This window comes from Piliocolobus tephrosceles, chromosome 3, assembly GCF_002776525.5.
Source record: "Piliocolobus tephrosceles isolate RC106 chromosome 3, ASM277652v3, whole genome shotgun sequence".
In the NCBI taxonomy this organism is placed as follows: domain Eukaryota; kingdom Metazoa; phylum Chordata; class Mammalia; order Primates; family Cercopithecidae; genus Piliocolobus; species Piliocolobus tephrosceles.
The window spans coordinates 121,504,514-121,526,642 of record NC_045436.1 but is presented as its reverse complement, the minus strand read 5'-3'; the positions used below and the strand labels follow the sequence as shown (position 1 = coordinate 121,526,642).

The window sequence follows — 22,129 nt, the reverse complement described above, 5'->3', positions numbered from 1 at the left end:
AAACAAGTAATTTCTGAAATCTTTGTAGATCAGTGGTTCCCAAGATCCTTCTAATTATTGTTATTCTGGGTTATTTTTCCTGAAATTCTACTGGTCCATGCTTAAAATCCCAAAAGTTTGGGAACCACTAATTTATAAAACTAAAAGACGGTGAGCAGCTCAAAACAGATGAGTGCATGGCTGTTTTTAAGGAATTAAAAATTCAGTTTTCCTGTATTTTTATATTTAAGTCCATCTAGCAAGGAAGTATATATAGGTCCTTCTGTACTCCCTGTCAGTAATTATGAAGACTAAGAACCTAAGAAGAGTTCTGTTTATAGTTCTTTATCCTAAAGTGACTTAAATGGGTCTGTCCAAAGATTAGTTTCCACAAGGACCCCATTAAACTGAGTTGTTAATTCCTTAAAAACAGAGCTATTCATTCATGGTTTTAGACCTGCTCACCATCTAAAGAACTAAAACAATCAGAAAAACAACAACAAAGCAGTTAATATGATTTGGAGAATTAGACTTCAATCTTTGAGGGTAATAGTGGGGAAAATGATGAATTTAGTCACAGTTAAAGATGAACACTGACTTTAATATGATCATGAAATCAATCAATACTATCATCATTATTGTTGCTGTGATTAAATTCCACAAATTCTTAGGTGTAGAGCTTGGTGGAAATAAAAACTCACCCAGTTTAAAACATTTTTATAAAGATTTTCCCTTACTTTTGGTGGCTTCATTAGATAAAATAGCTTTTTCTAGTTGGAAAATTGCATTCCTCTCATCTTCACTGCTAATAGGAACGTGGTCCGGTTTCCTTGCAGTTTCATCGGTTTGAACAACCTTTGAATACATGAATATAATTTTATTAATGTTATTTCCTGCATCTAAGTTTGGTTAGCATTTAACTGTTTTGTCAAATTACAAACAGAAAATATTTTCTCTATATATTTTCATCAGATTATTAATCATTGGTCCAATGTATTTTATATATTCCTTTAGAAGGTATTATGATGTTATTCATGTATGTATTTTATTATCTATCTTCTCACACAGGCATGTAAGCTCTATAACAACAGGGATCTTTATGTATCTTGTTCACTGACATAACTCCAATATATCTAACTTTTAATACCCAGGATGATATAGTGGGCATAAAAAATATTTACTGAGTAACTCATACAATCTAAGTCCATACTGATCTTTTTAAAAATTCCACACTAGAATAAAATTATTATTAATCAACATTTTGTGATTCTGACAAATCTACTTTAAACTCAAGTTGCACTGACAAGAGCAAGAGCAAGAACCATTTGTTGTGCTATTCTCCAAGTTTAGAATGGGACTTGATATAAGTCCAAATTCCCAAACTATTTGCTGAATGAATGAATTTTTAAACATACCTTATTGGAAGGTTTGAATTCCTGAATCTTTACTTCTGAAAGAATATTCAAGAGGGCATCTGCTGATAAGTCCTGTTTTTAAAAAAGTAATTTTACCAACAAACATTTTCTTCTATTTCTAAATTCTAAAGCTAAAAATAGCCTACAAAAGGTCCTTAATCATATTACAATATGTGAATACTTCATTATCTGAATATGTAGACATCCATTTGAGACATTTACCTTTATTTCTATAAAAATATCCCCCCATAAAGGTTATGGGGGAGGAGAAGGTAAGGGGTAAAAAAGTACTTATTAGTCAACAAACTTGAAATTTTAGTCCTTCTGCAAATTTTTTAAAAGGCAGTTTTAGGACTGGTTGTAAATATAAAACTGAGTGACATGATCAGTCAGTTTTAATTCCCTTAGCTTTATGTTTTATGTTTTTAATGTTTTACAAAGTTCCCTGAAGTAAGTTATACTCAGTAAGTAAAATAAGTAAATGGAATTCATACCTTAAAAAGGAGGGAAATATTTAAATGGCTAAAGATGAACTTAGATGAATTTAAAGCTATGGGAATTTATATTTATATTTAAAAATATAAATATATTTACATTTATCATTAAGAAGCTGTTTGACAAAAGCTGAGACATAGTGCTTTTGAGGTCAATTACCACACTCACCATGAAATTACCACTGCTTTTCCCAAAAAGAATATCAGACTGAATGCCACTATTTTTACCAAATATTTACAATTTATTTGTATGAATTCCAAAAAGGATTAATCAAAAACATTGTTATCTGAATCCAAAATAGCCAACATTAATTATGGGATCTGATTCATACTTCTCTGTTCAGTGCACCTAAAAGCACAGCAATTTACTTAGCTAGAACATGCATTTGTGAAGAAAAGAGACAGATGCCTCTCAAATAAAACCGTATTAGGCTCTTTAGATGTTAGTCAATGAAGATGATGTTTAAGAGAATGAGTATGATGCTAAAGTAAGAAATGTCACTATAAGGGAGCATTTTCAGATTTCCTGAAAAGCACATAAATTATTACAAAATAAATCAAGCAAATGTTAACAAAGAAAATATCTTTGAAATATTTCAAAATTGCGATGAAATGGTTTGCCGTGGCTTTTTAGAATAACTAAGATAACTGAAGTTGATAGCAAGTTATAAATATTTTTAAAACAAAGTTTAACTGCTTTTAACAAATAATGCTGTTTTTCACTGCTTCAACTCAGAAAGAAAAATCTGACTTCTACTTAGCAATACTGCAATAAGCTTTTAGCTTCCATTATGTTAGTATGGGTAAAAATACAATAAAAATTCTACATCAAAAGAATGATTCTTATAACAAATAAATATGTTTTGATGCAATTAGTACATCAGTCATCTAATTCTAATTTGGTTCTGCATCACTTGCTAAGGCTTAAAGAGTATCTTACCTCTTCTGTAAATGGAATACAATATACTGTAGCATATAGTTTTGCAGCATTCTGAAGGAAACTGAGGTGCCTTTTGAAATTAAAAAATAAAGCAAAATTTGAATGCACAGTTTTAAAGATAATATTTACCTCATTATGAACTATAGCCTTTAAATGTAGTTTGAAGAAATATAACCACAGAATTATTATTTCAGGATTTTTTTTTTAAGTTAGACAAAAATATTCTGGTCTATACCAAAACACTACAGAAGTTATAAAACACAAAATATCGAAGAGTTATTCTCGAAAACACTTAACATTCAGGTAGTGATCATGACTACCTTCAGAAGAGTGAGCGGACAGAAGCAGAAAACTCAGACCAGTGAACAATAATTCATTTTAAGTCATAAGAAATAGTATATATTTGGTCTTAATGAGTATATATCAAGTTCAAACTAAGTAAATGTGTTTATTTAAAAACAAAAAAAGAAAGTCTTATAGAAGAAGCAGCCCAGCATAAGGTGACTGGAAGCCTAAAACCACCACCAGATGAGAAAATTAAACATAGAGTTATCTGCCGAAAGGAAGGTTAGTGAAGGCAAGCTAAGTGTTTAAAAATATATATACATAAGTTTGGGTGTGGTGGGATGCACATGTAATCCCAGCTACTTGGGAAGCTGAGGTGGGAGGATTGCTTGAGCCTAGGAATTCAAGACCAGGTTGGGCCACATAGTGAGACCTTGTCTCTTTCAAAAAAAAAAAAAAAAAAAAAAAAGAAATAGAAAAAATACATACACACACAAGTGTGGATCTAATGTGTATCTACTATAGTGCTTCAAGGTATTCACACAAAGACCAACTCCTTTGAAAATAATTTGAGATTTAGGGAGTTATTCAGTAGTAATTATTTCTTCCTCCATATAACTGAAGATTCTTATATTTGATTTCATTAAATGCAAAAACAAATTGTCATTTTACTAATTTATGGATAAAGTAAAAAAGGTGATTTTGGTTTCACTTTAGACATTTATTATAAATAATGAGGTTATTTACCATGTAAATGAATGGATTCACATTTGTGTGGGAAGGATTGTGGCTGGCTTTCTTGGTCAGAATGACTTGTTAACTCTTAAATGAACAGGGATGAAATAATTTAACATTAAAGAACCTAGGGGTTTCACTCTGCAATGTACAGTTAAGGAATTTACAGTGAAGAAATATATAATAAAGATACATATCAAACTAAATATAAATACTTACAAAGGTTCGTTTAAATCAAATTTTATTGGAGAGGGTGGCCTCTTTGGTGATTGCCAAAACAAACCTGGCAAAAAGATACAAATGTTATTTTCAATGTATGTAGCCAGCAATAAATGTCATTAAAATTTATTCTCAACATTTATACTTACTACCATCTTTTAATCGTATGTCCAGAGGGAAACAGTGAAGAAGCTGAAGAGCCTAAAGAAAAAAGAATGAATTAAAGACACCCACTACTTAATATTATCTGAGAAAAAATTTAAAAAAAAATTTAAAAATGTGTGTAGTAAATATACGCACATGCTTCAAAAATCAAAACACATTAAAAGATACACAGTGAAGTCTCCCTACCACCCTTGTATTCCATCTGGCCATTCTCCCGCCACTGCCCCGCATAAATGAAAAATCTAAAATATCATTTTCTATCACTATTTGTAGGTTTATTGGGAGGTGGTATCTATAGCAAACAAATGTAGATTACTTCACTTCTTTTTATACAAATGGTGGCATATTTTACATGTCATTCTGTTCTTTTTAAAGAGCTAATACTTAAATAACAAAACCAGAAAAAACACACAGTACTTTGTATTTTTGAAATGATAACATGTTTGAGATTTGCTTCAAAATCACCTGGGGGAAGGTAAGAATGAATGGGGATGGTGATGAAACAAGATTTATCTATGAATTGGTAACTGCTAAACTTGGGTGATAGGTAAATGACAATTACATTAGGGTTCATTATACTATTTCCTCTACATTTCTATGACTGAATATTTTTCATTATAAAAAAAGTTTAAAAAAAATCACAGAAGATAAGAACTAAAGAGTTCCTTAGATTTTTGAAAAAGGGGTCACTGATAACCATGTTAAGAACAATTTGAAGAGTAATGAGCAAAGAAGTCAAATTTACTGGGTGAGGAAGTGGTAACATTGAGTAGTACAGACCATTTTTCCAAGAAGTAGAGCTCTGACGAAAGTAAAAAGACAGAAGAAGTATAAATGAAATATTTTTAAGTGGGATGTGGTGGCGTGCACATGCAGTCTTAGCTACTTAATAAGGGTTGAGGCAGGGATCACTTGAGCCCAGGAGTTCCAGGCCAGCCTGGAAAATATAGGGAAATCCCGTTTTTGTTTGTTTGCTTGTTTTCCAAGTTGTTTTTAAGGAAGATGAACTAAAGAGCCTAAAGAGAGGGAAAGACTAATGAGAATGCAACACACATTTCAGCAACTATATTTAACTGGAGGTAAGAATAACAGCTAATATTTAGTAATTTTTTATGTGCCAGGCTCTGTTCTAAATGCTTTGTAAGTCTTACCTCCTTTTATCCTCACCACTACCTTATGTATTAGGTACAAATCTATTATTTCTATTTTACAGATGGGGAAACAGACATAAAGTGTGATTATCAAATATGGGTGGATATGGCAAAATCCCAGCAAAATTTCTGACTGAATACACCTATTTTCTCAGTTTCTTGCTGCTTCTATTCTGAACAAACTTCTTTTAGATTAGCATGTGTTCTCATTTAACTTACTACTAACTTCTGAAAAGCTTGCCAAAAGAAAAAATATACATTTCAGGTCAATGAAATTAATTTGTTAATAACTAAATAAGTCAAGGTCAGACTTTTTCTTAATGTCTCACAATGCATACTTACCTTATGGTTAAAATATTTTTCAAACTTTAATCTTGCTAATTCTACACACTGGGACCAATTTCTAGGTCTTCTGCTAAGTAACTTTATAACTTGAAAACAGCCTTCTAAACTGTGTCCACTCTGTATCTTCTAGAATGGGAGAGGAAAAAAAAAAAAAAATCAACATACTTCCAATTACAAACATATATACATCCCCCACCAAAAGTTAGCCTAAGTTTGAAGTGTCAGCTCATGTGTTTTATGCTTTTCTTTTTTCACCTCAAGCTCCTTTTCCCTTCCTTCTTCTTTAAGCTCTTTCTTTTCTGTTTGAGAATGGGAAAGGTAAGAAATAGCACACAAAATTTTAACTCTGATTTCTTATCTTACAAGTTATCCTCATATTTTCCTAGCTGTAAGTTATTAGTACTATAATATATGTACTTTCTAAAAGTGCTTTGAATATTTGATACTAAAAAGTGGGCCTTGTTAGCATAAGATTAAAAGAAAGTGAGAAAACATCTTTAAAGTTGCCTTCACTATAAGAGTAATAAGTCTTGGAGATAATTGTTCCCTCATGAAATTTTAACTAGAACTTACCTCAATTTTTTCTTTCCAAAGGGCTTAATAAAAGCCCTTTTATTATTTGTAGTCCTTCTATCATAATTATCATATCTTTAGTAGCTTGAACCATATGAATTGCTGTTTTGTGAGTCAAACATGGTCAAATATTGACAATTCTGTATAGTTCAACCAAACCAAAAGGATAATTTGTGACCTAATTTCAAGATTCCTTATGTATCATTTCACTTTTTATATACAATCACTCTTTATGGAGGTAAAACAAATCACTTGTAGATGACTTGAAAATAAGATTACTCTGGGCCGGGCGCAGTGGCTCAAGCCTGTAATCCCAGCACTTTGGGAGGCCGAGACGGGTGGATCACGAGGTCAGGAGATCGAGACCATCCCAGCTAACATGGTGAAACCCCGTCTCCACTCAAAAAAATACAAAAAACTAGCCAGGCACGGTGGCGGGCGCCTGTAGTCCCAGCTACTAGGGAGGCTGAGGCAGGAGAATGGCATGAACCCAGGAGGCGGAGCTTGCAGTGAGCTGAGGTCTGGCCACTGCACTCCAGCCTGGGCAACAGAGCGAGACTCTGTCTCAAAAAAAAAAAAAAAAAAAAAAGAAAATAAGATTACACTGACACAAAGTGTTAAGTCTGTATTAAAATGTACTGATTATTACCTGTAAGACTTCTTCTGCAGATGAATAGGTTTGCCAAAATTTGTTAAACAATGAAGGTTTGTGGGAAAAGGAACTTTCAAACTGTAACAGAGAAAAGGAAAAAAAATTACAAATAGAAGGCTGTTTAAAGTCAGAAATATCTTCCTTCTCACTTCAAAGAAAATAAATTTAAAAAGGAACTTTTACCTTATCTCTTGCCCACTGTATGGTATGTTCAATAGCAGCTGGAAAGGATTTTAGAGTACAAAATGGTATTTCCTCTTCTGGGGGATCCCGCTGATTTATAAAATATGACAACAGATACTTAAGGAGTAGCAATGACCAATTTTTATTGGTTTAATTTACTTTTGAGCTTTAAGGCTATTAAAAATCCAAAGATAAATAAAATCCAACCAGACATTTTTATATCTTCACTCTCTTAGGCAATAAGAGAAGTTAATTCTTTTGACATGTTAACCTGTTTGTTAACAGCTATGTAATGTCAAACATGAATCTTATTATTTGTTTACTCATTTAAAGCACCATGTAGTACTCATGACACACCATCATCTATAAATCATTCTTTTCTTCATGAATCAAGGTGAAATTTAAAGTTTTATAACACTCCCTGCTTTGAAAAGCAATTCAGGAATACCCAGTAGAGTGCTCGGAAAAGCAAGAGTTTTTCCATAGAGAAAAACATCTGGGAGCAGAAATATGTCCTCAATGCCTGATACAGGTTTCTTGTAGAAAGCATGTATTAAATAAATGGTAAATACCTAAGTCGTTTTTTTGTGGATAAAGTACCACTGAAGAAATCCACATTCTATTACAGAGTACATTTTGCCTAGGTTTATTGGTTTACCTAATCTAAAATGACTCACTTCATCTCCGCAAGTGAATAAAATTTTATGTCTTTGTTGACAGTTCTAGTTTCAATCTAATAGTTTGTTCTTATCAATCTTAAACTCAAAGGGTATTAGAAAACTAAGCAGCTCTGAGAAATAAATAGTAAACAGAAGAATAATGCTCCAGAAACACCAGACACAAAATTCTGATAATTAAAAAAAAGTTCACTTATATTTTAAAAAATGTACATGCACATATGTATGAACATCACTGGCACAGCAAAATCAGAAGGATTAGGAAAGCTAAATCAAATTGTTAATCAAGACAGAAATTATAAAATATAAAAAAGACATTTATTTCAAAATACTGATTCACTTACATGACTATTGTAAGATTCAGTCAAATGCGGTACAATAACTTCAGTGTGTCCCTTAGTGCCCATTGTTCCAGAATCTAAGAGAGGCCTTAGATTTGCTAAGCAACGACTATTTGAAAAGATAACAAGTAAAAAACAAAAAAGTGAGCAATAACAATGTAACTAAAGGACATCCTACTACTTTCTATTGACCGTTTCACATACTGATCACTTCTTGAATGCAGTATTTTAGGAAAACAAATACAGTACTATCAAACAAACAGTGGATCAATCCTGTTCCCCTATTCTGCACTATATATACAAATTCTGTTGTTCAATCTAGTAATTTCTCTGTTTCCTACTACTAGTACCCTAAATCTGGGACTTTCTTAACCTTTATCTCTCAGTTAATTCCTAGCAGTATTACTCCTTTTCCCTTGCTTTATATTTCTTCTTTGGTTATTTCCTAACTACAAGTTGTATCACACTATCTCTTTTCAATATTTTCTTTATCCCAAATAATATTAATCTTCTTTCTCAATACTTACAATACTTACATTCTACAAATTTTTATTTCTTAAAGTTTTATTTTCTTCCCCTCTGTGGCCCAAGATTACATACTTTTCACATTTTTCAACTGATAAATTATCCTCTGATAATATATCTGGCTCTATACCCTAACATTGAGGAGTCATATAAACATGTAGGGTGAACACATTTAAAGTCATTCATTCATCTACTTATTTAAGGAATATTTAATAAATGACATAATGTGTTGGGCACTGAGGATACAATGACGGAAAGTAAATGGTCCCTGGATGAATGATTTAGTGAGGACACAAACATTAAATGAATATGTATACCAGTAAAAGTAAGTGCCATGAAGGAAAAAGTACATAGTGCTATGAAAATCACCATAGGAGGATCTAATTTAGAATTTGGGGGAAAAGAAAGTCTGTTTGGATAAAGAAATATAGGCTGAAACTGAAAGGATGAAGAAAAAAAGCTAAACTAGATGAAGAGTAGATAGGTAGATTAGAGATCAGGAATGTTAAAGCAAGAAAAACAGAACTTTCTGAGGCCGAAGAATATTGTGTGTAAGTCCCTGAGGTAAAAAAGTCCTGAAGGCCTGGTAAGAACTTAAAGGCACAGACAGAAGGAGAGGTCAGAGCTGCTGCGGGTAACCAGCATGAGCTCGCCTGGTTGAAGAATATGAAAAAACAGAAGAATACGCAAACAGTTAAGGGAAAGTGCCAAGACGATGGATTTTCTCCTGCTGCCCACAAGCAGAGGGACTTGGAGACCATGCAGATGAAGCAGAAAAGGGAAAACAAGAAAGGGGAGGAACCTAAGTAGCTGTATGGTTTGGTGTCCACCCCCGTGCCCTTTGCCTGTGAGCCTGAAGCCAGTCCCACCACACTCATGTTTCCTCCTCTAGTGCTCAGAGGACCTAGTACTGATGGCATTTCCTTTGCCCTGAGTTTGCAGTGGGTATATTTTGTGCTTCCTTCTCAGGTAGCCTCTCTCCTCTGGGCCATTCCTGGGGGTGAAGGAGTTACCCCTTCTGTGTTTTCTACTGCAGTGGGACTTCACTCAAAGTATTAAAAATAGCTTTATAATTCAGAAAAAACAAAAGACAGCCAAAAAACTGAAAGGCACATACAGCTAGAATAAGGGAGCCAAGGAAGACTGGTAAATGTTACATTGGCATGGTGAACAGGGAAAAGTACTCCATGAAAAACACTTAGGTGATGTTACAGATTTTGAATTTCATTCTAAGTATAATGGGAAATCATCAAAGGGTTTGTGTTTGAGGAGTACTACAATAGGAACATAAAGAATAATCAGATAATTCCGTAACTTTTCAATAAGTAATGTGGGAAACAGAAGTGAAAACTAAAGATAATACTGTAGGAACATGAATTTCAAGAACATACCTGTCTACATATCTCCTGGCTTCCACATTATCTAATGCTGTAATAATTATATCCTGTTTAGTATAGAACTCATCATTGTAAACGGTTTCAGTGGCTGGACATACTTTGTTCAGGTGTGCATCTATCTTTATCTGAGAATTTATTTTCAGAGTAGCATCAGCAGCAGTATAGCTTTTAGGTTTCTATACAAATAATATAAGCAGAAGGAATATGTTAAACAACAACAACAAAAAGGACTATGATTTTTCTATATACTCCAGAGTGATAAGAATGTGTTAAGTTCAATCATAGTCCATATATATATATATATAGTGAGAATAATTAGACCAGTTTTTATTTTTGGCTTGTAGAAATTATATTCATTGTAATCACACTACATTAATAATGCACATTAGTTCAAATAATTTACAAATTATTAATAAAAATCTAAACACCTTCTATCTCATAGTTAAGTACTTTACAGTTCTTAAAATAAGTTAAAAGTCCAATCACAACTTTTCCCTAGTAATAATGTTTGACTTGGTAAGTGCCTACAAAAAAATGATAACACACTCAGTAAAACATTGGAAATCAATTCTGCAGAAGATAAGTTCTTAGAGATATGAGACTTTAATACTTTGGTACTAACATTTTAAAATTATTATTATTTCTGGATGGATATATTTTCAGAAATTATTTGTATTTCAGTTTCACAAAAAAGAGTATAGTAGTTCCTCATCTGCCTTCCACAAACCCCCAAAATGCCTAAAACTACAGACAGTAACAAACCCTATATTTTCATATACACACATATCTATGATAAAGTTTAATTTATAAAATAGGCATAGTAAGAGATTAATAACAATAAAACAAAACAATCAGAACAATATACGTTAATAAAAGTCATATGAGTATGGTCTCTCCCTCTCGAAATATAGAATCTTATTGTACCACACTGTACTCATCTATTTTCAGATCCTGGTTGACCATGGCTAACTGAAACTGTGGCAAGCAAAACTGTGGATACCATTGCTAAGGGGTACTACTGCACTCTAAATATAATTTATTCTTTATTTTCTTAAAATGATTTAGTGACTATTTTTAAATCGTGATTGTTATTTCAGGTGCTGTCACTGTTCATATGCATTTGCTTTGGCACTAAATATCTTCAGGCCATTCTGTTTAAATTCATACATCTAGTTTTAATGGTATTTCTGTTTCTTCTCACATTCTTAGGCTGACATATTTCACTTATCAGTGTTCTAAGTGTACAAACAAATGAAAACTTTGTTAGAACTCAGTAAAATAAGAATGAACAGGCCTTTATAGTTCTTCTCTAAGTAAAATGAACCAAGTTAAGAAAAGACACTTTGCAAAATATTTTAGTTCACAACGGACCCTGTTACTTTCTCTATTATATTTGGATAAGGGAGGCAATTAGATTAACTATGACATCTGTTTTAGTTACTTTCTGTTCATGACATTACTAAGCTTAGTTTACTAAGACTTGCAATGAGTTGTTGAACAATAAATAAAAATCTTTTTTGTTTTAATTTTTCAAAAACTTTTTTTAGGGTAGAACTGGTTTTTCCCTAGGTTGCCCAGGCTTCTTGAACTCCGAACCTCAAGCAATCCTCCTGTGTTGGCCTCCCAAAGTGCTGGGATTATAGGCGTGAGCTATTGCGCCTGGCTGAAACATTTCTAAAGTAAAAGCAAATTTGCCTGACTAAAAATGCTTTTTTTGCAATGGCAACAAAAGCCAAAATTGACAAACAGGATCTAATTAAACTAAAGAGCTTCTGCACAGCAAAAGAAAACCATCAGAGTGAACAGGCAACCTACAGAATGGGAGAAAATTTTTGCAATCTACTCATCTGACAAAGGGCTAATATCCAGAATTTACAAAGAACTCAAACAAATTTACAAGAAAAAAACAAACAACCCCATCAAAAAGTGGGCAAAGGATATGAACAGACACTTCTCAAAAGAAGACATTGATGCAGCCAACAGACACATGAAAAAATGCTCATCATCACTGGCCATCAGAGAAATGCAAATCAAAACCACAATGAGACACCATCTCACACCAGTTAGAAAGGCAATCATTAAAAAGTCAGGAAACAACAGGTGCTGGAGAGGATGTGGAGAAACAGGAACACTTTTACACTGTTGGTGGGACCGTAAACTAGTTCAACCATTGTGGAAGACAGTGTGACGATTCCTCAGGGATCTACAACTAGAAATACCATTTGACCCAGCCATCCCATTACTGGGTATATACCCAAAGGATTATAAATCATGCTGCTATAAAGACACATGCACATGTATGTTTATTGTGGCACTATTCACAATAGCAAAGACTTGGAACCAACCCAAACGTCCATCAGTGACAGACTGGATTAAGAAAATGTGGCACATACACACCATGGAATATTATGCAGCCATAAAAAAGGATGAGTTTATGTCCTTGGTAGGGACATGGATGCAGCTGGAAACCATCATTCTCAGCAAACTATCGCAAGGACAAAAAAACAAACACCACACGTTCTCACTCATAGGTGGGAACTGAACAACGAGAACACTTGGACACAGGAAGGGGAACATCACACACCGGGGCCTGTGGTGGGGTGGGGGGATGGGGGAGGGATAGCATTAGGAGATATACCTAATGTAAATGACGAGTTAATGGGTGCAGCACACCAACATGGCACATATATACATATGTAACAAACCCGCACATTGTGCACATGTATCCTAGAACTTAAAGTATAATAATAAACAAACAAACAAACAAAAAAATAAGTGCTGACAAGGATGTGTAGTCACTGGAATTCTCATATATTGCTGGTAGAAAGGTATATAATAAAATAGTAACAGTTAAAAAAAAGTTTTTTTTCTGACTTAAATATTTTGATCTCTATAAAAAAGGAGAAAATTGAGAACAAGCTTTATTTTACAATAAAAAGGGACGTTGGTCAAACAATCAAAAGAGCACAAAAATTCTAAGTGCTAAACTTTTATCTGATTTATGACAAAGACAAAAAAAGACAGTGCCAAATTTGCTAACTACCAAAACCTCAAGTTAGAAACATATTTCTATATACTTACTTTCTAAAATTAAATGTCAACATACCCTGGTGATTACAAAATGAAAAAAATACTGCCTGTTTCACAACTCAGGTTTCAATTCCAAAATCAATGCAAAGATCAATATTGTGTATTAGATAATTTAATATCTTCCCTTTTGTCATACCCATTAATTGATAATTTGAAAGATTCTAATAAAATAACACATGATTATTCAATCACTGTTTTCTATTTATTAAAAGGAAACTCTACTCTTTTTTGTATAATACACGATTTAAATTTGAAACAGAATAGCAACATACCTGTATGTGATGAGGACGAAATAGGAACTGTCTATTTAAGTTGGATTTCTCTATCAAGTCAGGATCTGTAACTGTAATCTAATATAAAGAAAATATGGCTGAAATTACATAATGGATAAATTTTAATCTATTTTTCTTTTCTCAGTATGACTAAAATGTCCTGACAAATTATTCTAAATTAGTCTGGTTGGTAAAGGTTATAATGATACAAACACTCCCAAATAGTCACCAATACTACTCTTTTATATTTTATTTAATTGTAATTAATGTTTTACATAGCACATCAAACAAAATAGCTGAGGACAATTGCAATTCCTGTTCAAAACTTTTTCTATTATTCATAACAAAACAAAACTTTTTAGAACTATGAAATGGACTACCTGCAGAGGAGCTAGTTCTTCTTTCTAAACTGATACTTCTTCTTAATCTCAACTAATTTGGGAAGAATGCTTGTATGTATCAATTTGAAAGGAACTCTAGCTAAAGCAGAGGCCTAAAAACTACTCTAGTCTTAAACTCCTAACCTCCTAATTAAGCAGGCTGCCTATTCTTGTAAATAAAGTTTTACTGAAACACTGTCATACCATTTAAGAACTGTCTACTGCTGTTTTCATGATCCTAGGGGCAGACCTGGTAAGTTGTGACAGAGATCTTTGGTCTGCAAACCTGAAATATTTGCAATCTTGTCCTTTAAGAAAAAGTCTGCAGACTGTCATTCTAAAAGATGCAAGAAGAAAGCAAACTCAAGATAATCTGAAGAGTATTCAAAACGCATTTGCCACTTCAGCATTTTAAACAAAATTTGCCTAGATGTAGAATGTCTCAGACTATATTCCACATTCATTTTCTTTTAGTTGTTATTTCCCTGATATTTTTAATATTTCTGTGTAATTATGTTAGGGAGTGTCTCTTTCAATGGAAAAAAAGTCAAACAGAAAATATCTTTTAACAAAAAAGCTTAATCAATTCATTGTTCACTGATATTAAGGCTTTTTCTTTCCACTTCCTCCAATTCTGCTTTTCTTTCCCCTCTATTTTTGCCTTGTACTGGACTGACCAAGTATTCTTGATTCCTACTGCCCCCAGCTCCCCAAACTGGAAGCTATGTGGTTATGCTCAAAATTTTAACATGCTTATGTGACTTAAGATATAAAATTAATTAAAATTTCTATCCTCCTGAAAACCGAGACTATCTAAATCATTTAATTTGGAGCTCTCCAGTCTGCTTTCCATGAGATTATTTACACTTAAACTTTTAACTATCTCACCCTAAGGTTTTAAAAAATCAATACTTATGTAAATCAAAGAATGTCGACAAATGCCTCTACATATCTTTTACACACTGCCCACACAACCTAACATCTTTTAGTAAGAACCAGTAAGTGTTTGTAAATTTTCATCATTTTATTTGTCGGCTATCTTTACTTTGCTCTCCTTCTCGAACTGAGTATGGAAATCTAGGTTAATAGTAATTTTCCCTTACACTAAGATATGCTTCCATTATCTTCTATCTATTGCTGAGGAAAAGTCTATTATGCAATCTCTTTTTTTAATCTTTGTTTTTGTTCTGTTTGGTACTAGTTTATCTTTCCAATTTGAAAACACTTATCTTTCTTTAACTCTGGGAACTTTTGTCATTATCTTTGGAATATATTGCTTCTTCTCCCTTATCTGTATCTCTGGAAATTCTACTAGACCTATGTTGGACCTTGCAAACGCACTCTCTTTCATTAAAAAAAGGATATCTTTCTGCACTACATTCTGGGTATTTATATTTATCTTCGATTTGTCCATTCTCACCTCAGTTATATTTAAATTTTAATATTAGTGATTATACAGAAATTCTTATTTGGCTTTCTGTAAAAATCTCAGCACCTTTTTTCCCGTTTCTAGTCCTCTTAATCTCTGATCATTTTTAACTTTAAAGTTTGTTATATTTTCTGTAAAATATTCTATTATTGGTAGCACCTCTATTATCTATAATTCTTAGGAGACTAATTCTTTTATTTGCCATGGCTGATTCTTGCAGTGGTTCCCTTTCTAGTGAACAGTCATTTTTTAATCTGAATCGTCTTTAATGAAGGCTGACTTTTCTGCATAGTCCTGAGTGTGTTATTATCATCATGATGCAGTTTTACATTTGTTTTAAAGGCTGTAAGTTTTAGTGGTCTTAACTTTGTTATATTCCTTTTTCTGCTTAAAGTTTTTACATGATATAATTTTGGACCCCTTACCCCAGTGTGGTACATGCTCTGAGTCTCAATTTCTCATTAGTGACTTCTGTTTTCACTTAAAGTTTTGGACAGACATTCAAGATAGAGAAACACTTGTAAGTTCCCATGGCTTTCAACTAAGGACTTTTTCTTCTCTCTTGGTTCCTGGGAACTGGGAATTTCTCTTTTCAGCTTGGTTACATTATACTTTAAAAAAATGTATACAGTAAGTCTGTGTGTTTCCAGTAGTATAGAAGCATATCCACATTAACTTACCCTGTTTTGTTATCTGAAGTCAGTAGGTTTCTTCATTACAGTTATTTTCCTGGCCTTTATGTGCTAATGTGCATCATGATTTTCCAAGGAATTAAAGTATTTAGGTGATTCCTAAACTGATGTAACCAGACTTTTTTCTTTTTAAAATCACCACAAGTAATAGTGGTTTGTGGAGCAGTATTTAGGAAATGTTAATATAAACATAGAATATTTGCCTGTAACTATGATAGTAATGTATGCTCTTTTGAATTGGAATAAGCTAAGTTTAATAAACTGTTACAAAAGGTGAACTATCATATAAATTTTAGCCATTTAATTAGTCTTTTGTTAGTCACCTTGATATATCTATGAAATCACCAATGGAAGACAGTTTATCTTAAAGGGCAAACAGCACCAGTGAAATAAACTTTTGTTTAAATATATGACATGGCTTGCAATTAACTCACATTTAGAGTCTTAAGAATTTAAATTGTACACTGAGATTTATATTTTTCCCACTACTTTTAATACTCACTAATTGAAACTACATCTGAGTACTCTGTAACTGTGTAATGTTAGCTTCAGTTATCTTAAACATTTAACAATAAACACTATCTGACAGAAATAACAACATATTTTATAGTTTGCAAAGCCCTTTCACATTTGATCATCACAGTAACGTTACGAGATAGGTAGTACAAATGTCAGTTTCACAGTAGTAGAGAAGGAAACTGAGAAAAGAATTAATTTGCTACAAGGGAAAGAGAAGTAATTTGCTACAACGTAATATCAGTTTCGAAAAGTGGTCAGAAGGGCATGAGAATCTTCCAATTTTTAGTTTAATGCTCTATTTTCAAAAAATTGATACTTCAGATTTATTCAGTCAAATACAGCTGAAAAAAGGGCAACAACAGAAATATAAACTTTTAACTCTCAAGGATTAATATCTTACCATTCCTTTCTCTTTGCTTGTGCCAACACCAAGTAAAGCAAAATTTTTTAACATTTCACAGCCTATGGCTCCACATCCTACCTATGGAGGAGAAAAACGGTACATATCAGATTAAAATAGTCTGACCATTTGTGAATCATTTTACTTTGAAATATTCACCAGGTTTATTTTACCACTGTGTTTCAAAGAAAAAAAAAAGTATAAATCAAATAAGCAAAAGCATAATTTTAAAATTTCTTTAAAGAGAAGACATTTGAAAATTCCAAATAAAATTTAAACATTGAACTGCTTATGTAAGATAGAAATAAACCCAATATAATATTAGTACAACATTAAAAAAAAGATTCCTCCCTTTTGGACATTTCTCAAAACTCATTTGCTGAATAAAACTATTCTAAGACTTCTATTATTATCTAAAATTGATAATACTAGATTCCATATGCATGTAAAAAGCTCAATAACAGTTGATTTTCAAAACATTATTTTAAAGATGATTAATGAGAATATGCAGTAATTTTCAGGGCTAATTATAATAATTAAAAGAATAAATGGCAGGGAGTTGTTTTATGTCATTGGAGAAAATTTCCCTGCCAATGCACTAAGACAATTAAGAAATACAGAATAGGCTGGGTGAGGTGGCTCACGCCTGTAATCCCAGCACTTTGGGAAGGTGAGGAGGGCGGATCATGAGGTCAGGATTTCGAGACCAGCCTAGCCAATATGGTGAAACTCTGTCTCTATGGAAAATACAAAAAGTACCTGGGCGTGGTGGCACGCCCCTGTAGTCCCAGCTACTCAGGAGGCTGAGGCAAGAGAATCACTTGAACCAGAGGCAGAGGTTGCAGTGAGCTGAGATCATGTCACTGCATTCCAGTCTGAGTGACGGAGCAAGATTTTGTCTCAAAAAAAAAAAGGATACAGAATACACTTACATATTCTTTCATTTAGTGAGAAAAAAAATTAAAAACCCACCAATTTTCAAACATATTTCTAGAAAATTATTTAATTTTTGAAATTATCATACTCATATTTTTACTTTAAATATATTAATTAGACCAGAGGATGGAAAATTTTTTCTGTAAAGGGCCAGACAGTAAACAATTTCAGCTTTACAGGCCACATGGTCTTGGATGCAACTACTCACTTGTACTCTACACGCTTATACTCAAATTTGTTTTAATGAATTAAGTTGATATACGATAGCAGTTTGAACATACTATTCCCATGATTATTCATACTTACTAAGAAGATGTTTAAATTTTGCAGTTTCTGGCACAAAGTGTCTCCAATGCAGGCTCTTAAGGCATCATATCTATCTCCCCTGAAAAAAATAACACATACCAAAAAGCAGAAATATAAAACATTAAAATTAGTTTCACTGTCATTAATACCAACTTAATGTTGTACTTTAAAAGGAAATATTCTTTAAAAGTTTCCCCTAACCAATCTTAATTGAAAAAGAAAAGCCCCCATAAAGAAATCCATTTTTCCTTTTTCCACTTGGCTTAATAGTCTAAATACAAATGACTTAAATGAAGGTGACTTTGGTTTATCTAGAAAAAAAATGTTCCTAAGCCAGAGATTTTTAAGAGAAGTTCTTAGAGGAATCTATGGATGGGCTTTGGAGCTGATAACCCACTTAAATCAAAGGCAGAAATTTGGGTTATGTGCATTTTAGGGAGAATAATTCTAAACTTTTCATTCTCAAAAAGATTTATGACCCAAAAAGGTGAAGAATGACTTATATAAATAAAGACTGCAGATAGCAGTTTTTTCCATCTAACATCATTACGGTGTTTTAAATGCTAACCCTTCTCATGGCATACAATTTAAAACTTTGCATTCACTATTTATCAAGTAGTAAAGCAATATGACATTATTATGACACTTAAAATGATTACCAAGTAGAGAAAAAACAACTACAAAAGTGATTTAGGAGAAAAGACATATAAAATGAAGGTATGTTTAGACAAAACTTTTAAAATCTATTTCCCTGTTAGTAAAAGCAAGAGAAATTTCATTATTACCGTGGCAGAAATTCTTCACATTCAGGTTTGCCTAGTGATTCAACAATATCTGCTGCTTCAAGATATAACTTAAAGTAGAAGATTAAAAATACAATTATTATATATAAAACTTAAATTACTATAAAAAGAAGCTCCTTTATAGTTATTTAATAGTCATGAAGGAAAAAATGATTTAAAAAAGGCACTTCAGAGTAAAATATTTAAAAATATAATTAAAAATATGTAATATACATAACGATATTCTCTCATTAAAATAATGGTAAAAACTGAAGGAACTGTTAACAGATATAATTGGATTCATGTCACTTAGCCATCCTAAACATGATGTATCCTAATTTTAAACCAAAGGAAATTTCACCTCCAAATCTATTTTTCATAGCTACACACAAGTTTTAGAAGCCCCCATTCAACTTTAGCTACATTTGAATAAGTAATTTGATTACTTTTTGTTTTTTATTTTTGATTTTTTGAGACAGAGTCTTTCTGTTGCCCAGGTTGGAGTGCAGTGGCGTGATCTCTGCCTCCTGGGTTCAAGTGATTCTCCTGCCTCAGCCTCCCGAGTAGCCAGGACTATAAGTGCGCGCCACCACGCCCGGCTAATTTTTTTGTATTTTTAGTAGAGATGGGGTTTCACCATGTTGGCCAGGCTGGTCTTGAACTCCCAACCTCAGGCGATCCGCCCATCTCAGCCTCCCAAAGTGCTGGGATTACAGGAATGAGCCACTGTGCCCAGCCATAATTTGATTACTTTTTTGGGAAGAAAGTACCTACTCTGTATTTATTTTTCAGCTTGGATATATAATCTATAAGTGTACATACTATGTGTATGTGTATGTCATCTATAATTGCACACACTATAGGAAAATAACCTAGGAAACCAAAATTTCAGCTTTTTAAAAATACCAAAGATAATTAAAGTTAATGAAGAAAAGAACTGAGTCTTACTCTCATTTTCATTTAAATAACTTGTGTGGCTAAATTTGAACATGAACAACTGGTTACTTATTGTATTATAACACAGAATTTATATTAACAATTAACCCAGGCTGGAGTGCAGTAGAACAATCGCAGCTCACTATAACCTCTGCCTCCCAGGTTCAAGTGATTCTCCTGCCTCAGCCTCCCGAGTAGCTGGAACTACAAGGGTGTGTCACCATGCCCAGCTAATTTTTTGTATTTTTAGCACAGATGGGGTTTCACAACGTTAGCCAGGATGGTCTCGATCTCCTGACCTCATGAGCTGCCCGCCTCGGTCTCTCAAAGTGCTGTGATTACAGGCATGAGCCACCGTGCCTGCCCTAATGGTTATCTTTAAACCAGATTTTTACTAATGTACTTGTATTCTATGTTAAAATAAAGAATTCAGCAGCAAAATAGCATTATGTGAGTACCTTTTAAAATATAAAAAAATGAGCGGGTGCAGTGGCTCACGCCTGTAATCCCAGCACTTTGGGAGGCCGAGGCGGGCGGATCACGAGGTCAGGAGTTTGAGACTAGTCTGACAACATAGTGAAATCCCATCTCTACTAAAAACACAAAAAATTAGCCAGGTGTGGTGTTGCGTGTCTGTAACCCCATCTACTTGGGAGGTTGAGGCAAGAGAATCGCATGAACCCGGGAGGCAGAGGTTGCAGTGAGCTGAGATTGCACGATTGCACTCCAGCCTGGGTGACAGCGCGAGACTCTGTCTCAAAAAAATAAAAATAGAAATAGAAAATAAAATGATGAATGTTATATTCAAAATGTTTATGGTGTTTCAACAGAGAGAGGGCCTGGAGGCAGCATCCATCCTTTCATACCTTGTGCCAATTATTCCTGCTGGTAAAAAAATGGGGAATTTTATTCCATCTTGTGATGTTCATACCCCATGCAACTCTAAAACCTGTACCACTCCCATGTTCTCCACTTTTGTAAGTTTACACCTAGAAAGGGAACCTGAAGGTTCATGATAGTAAAAGATTCCACGGAACAAATTCAAGAGTCCTGAGAGCCCAAGAATGCTAAGCTTATGGTACTGGAGCACAATTACCTACAAGGATAGAACATTCATTCCCTTACTATCACAACTAAGGGAAATACATTTGAGAAGACAACTTTGGATTATATCTCAACAGCCCTAAAATATCATCTTGCTAATTTCAATCACAGAATCAAGTGTTGGAGGCATACTGCTTGCATCTCTTTCATGCATCAAAATGTATTTTAAGGTCGTTTTTCTAATATATTAATACTACATTATAATACGTAACACATTCCATTTCATGAGTAAAGAATTCAACCTTAAAAACTCAGAACTAACCCACTGGCACAAAGGAGAAAATTTTCCTGTTACAGCTTTCAATACTTCTTGGCTGGCAACACCTCCTACTGCTGCAGCAAGTGGAGATAAAAAGCCTTGAGCAGTCCAAGAGAGCCAATGCACAATGTCAGCATTTACATCAGGCTAAAACAAAAGCCATAAAAGACAATAATATTAACAGCATTTAAACGGTATACTTAAAATTTCAATGACTAAATGTGAGAATTAGAACTTAACTTCTTAAAAAGCTATTCAATTCCCCTACTGAATAACTCTAAAAATATCCCGATTTCATGATAACAGACCCATATGCGTGTCACCTTAAGTAGTGTCTCCCTTTTCTAGTACCTGCCCATTTTTGTTTTTGGACTCTATATGTCACTCTAGGACATCATTTATAATTAACTCGAGTATCTACCATTTAGAGTTTCTGTCAAAGAACAGTTCTGTGATGCCAGTCAGACATATTTACAAATAAATAGATTTTTTTTTAAAGTTTGTTAATGAAAACTACTATGAAAAAATCCTGAACTATGATAAATGAAAATAAAATGATCTTAAAAATGATAAGCTATCAGTTTGTGTTGAAAGTTGTAAATAAAAACTGCAATGAATAATGACACAATACATTGTTAGAGATAATGTTTTCAATTATGCTTAAAAGTTATGTATCTCAAAATAGAACATTTTAAAGGAAATATTGGAAAACTGAATTTTAGATCTATTATTTTAGTACAATGTCTTATATGTGACAAAGATCTTTTCATGAGCTTATTTTCTTTCTTTTCCTATTTAAACATCAGTAATCTTAATTTTATCACTAAACTTCAAGTTTGCCTAATTAATCTTCTGAAATCCTATGTAAAAGAAGAGTTCTTGTACATTTAGGAGTGGAAAGAGAAGAGTTTTTATTACATTCTAAAAAATATTTGGGACACAAAATGG

At 33.1% G+C, this 22,129-nt stretch overlaps 1 protein-coding gene across 4 annotated transcripts in view; it reads right to left on the bottom strand.

The window, feature by feature from the left end:
• The window catches only part of UBA6 (ubiquitin like modifier activating enzyme 6), a 73,967-nt gene that overhangs the window by 9,027 nt on the left and 42,811 nt on the right, over positions 1–22,129 (bottom strand). For 3 of the 4 annotated variants that reach the window (XM_023232137.2, XM_023232140.3, XM_023232139.1), the window contains exons 14-28: positions 21,185–21,328; positions 18,886–18,953; positions 18,101–18,179; positions 16,859–16,939; positions 13,439–13,516; positions 10,071–10,252; positions 8,158–8,263; positions 7,137–7,226; positions 6,951–7,031; positions 5,726–5,854; positions 4,217–4,268; positions 4,068–4,131; positions 2,829–2,898; positions 1,395–1,466; positions 717–834 (exon numbers count right to left, since the gene is read on the bottom strand). In XM_023232137.2, coding sequence (XP_023087905.1) covers positions 717–834; positions 1,395–1,466; positions 2,829–2,898; positions 4,068–4,131; positions 4,217–4,268; positions 5,726–5,854; positions 6,951–7,031; positions 7,137–7,226; positions 8,158–8,263; positions 10,071–10,252; positions 13,439–13,516; positions 16,859–16,939; positions 18,101–18,179; positions 18,886–18,953; positions 21,185–21,328 — 1,414 coding nt within the window. The remainder of the gene's footprint in view (positions 1–716; positions 835–1,394; positions 1,467–2,828; positions 2,899–4,067; positions 4,132–4,216; positions 4,269–5,725; positions 5,855–6,950; positions 7,032–7,136; positions 7,227–8,157; positions 8,264–10,070; positions 10,253–13,438; positions 13,517–16,858; positions 16,940–18,100; positions 18,180–18,885; positions 18,954–21,184; positions 21,329–22,129) is intronic. The other variant, XM_023232141.1, reaches the window with a different exon arrangement.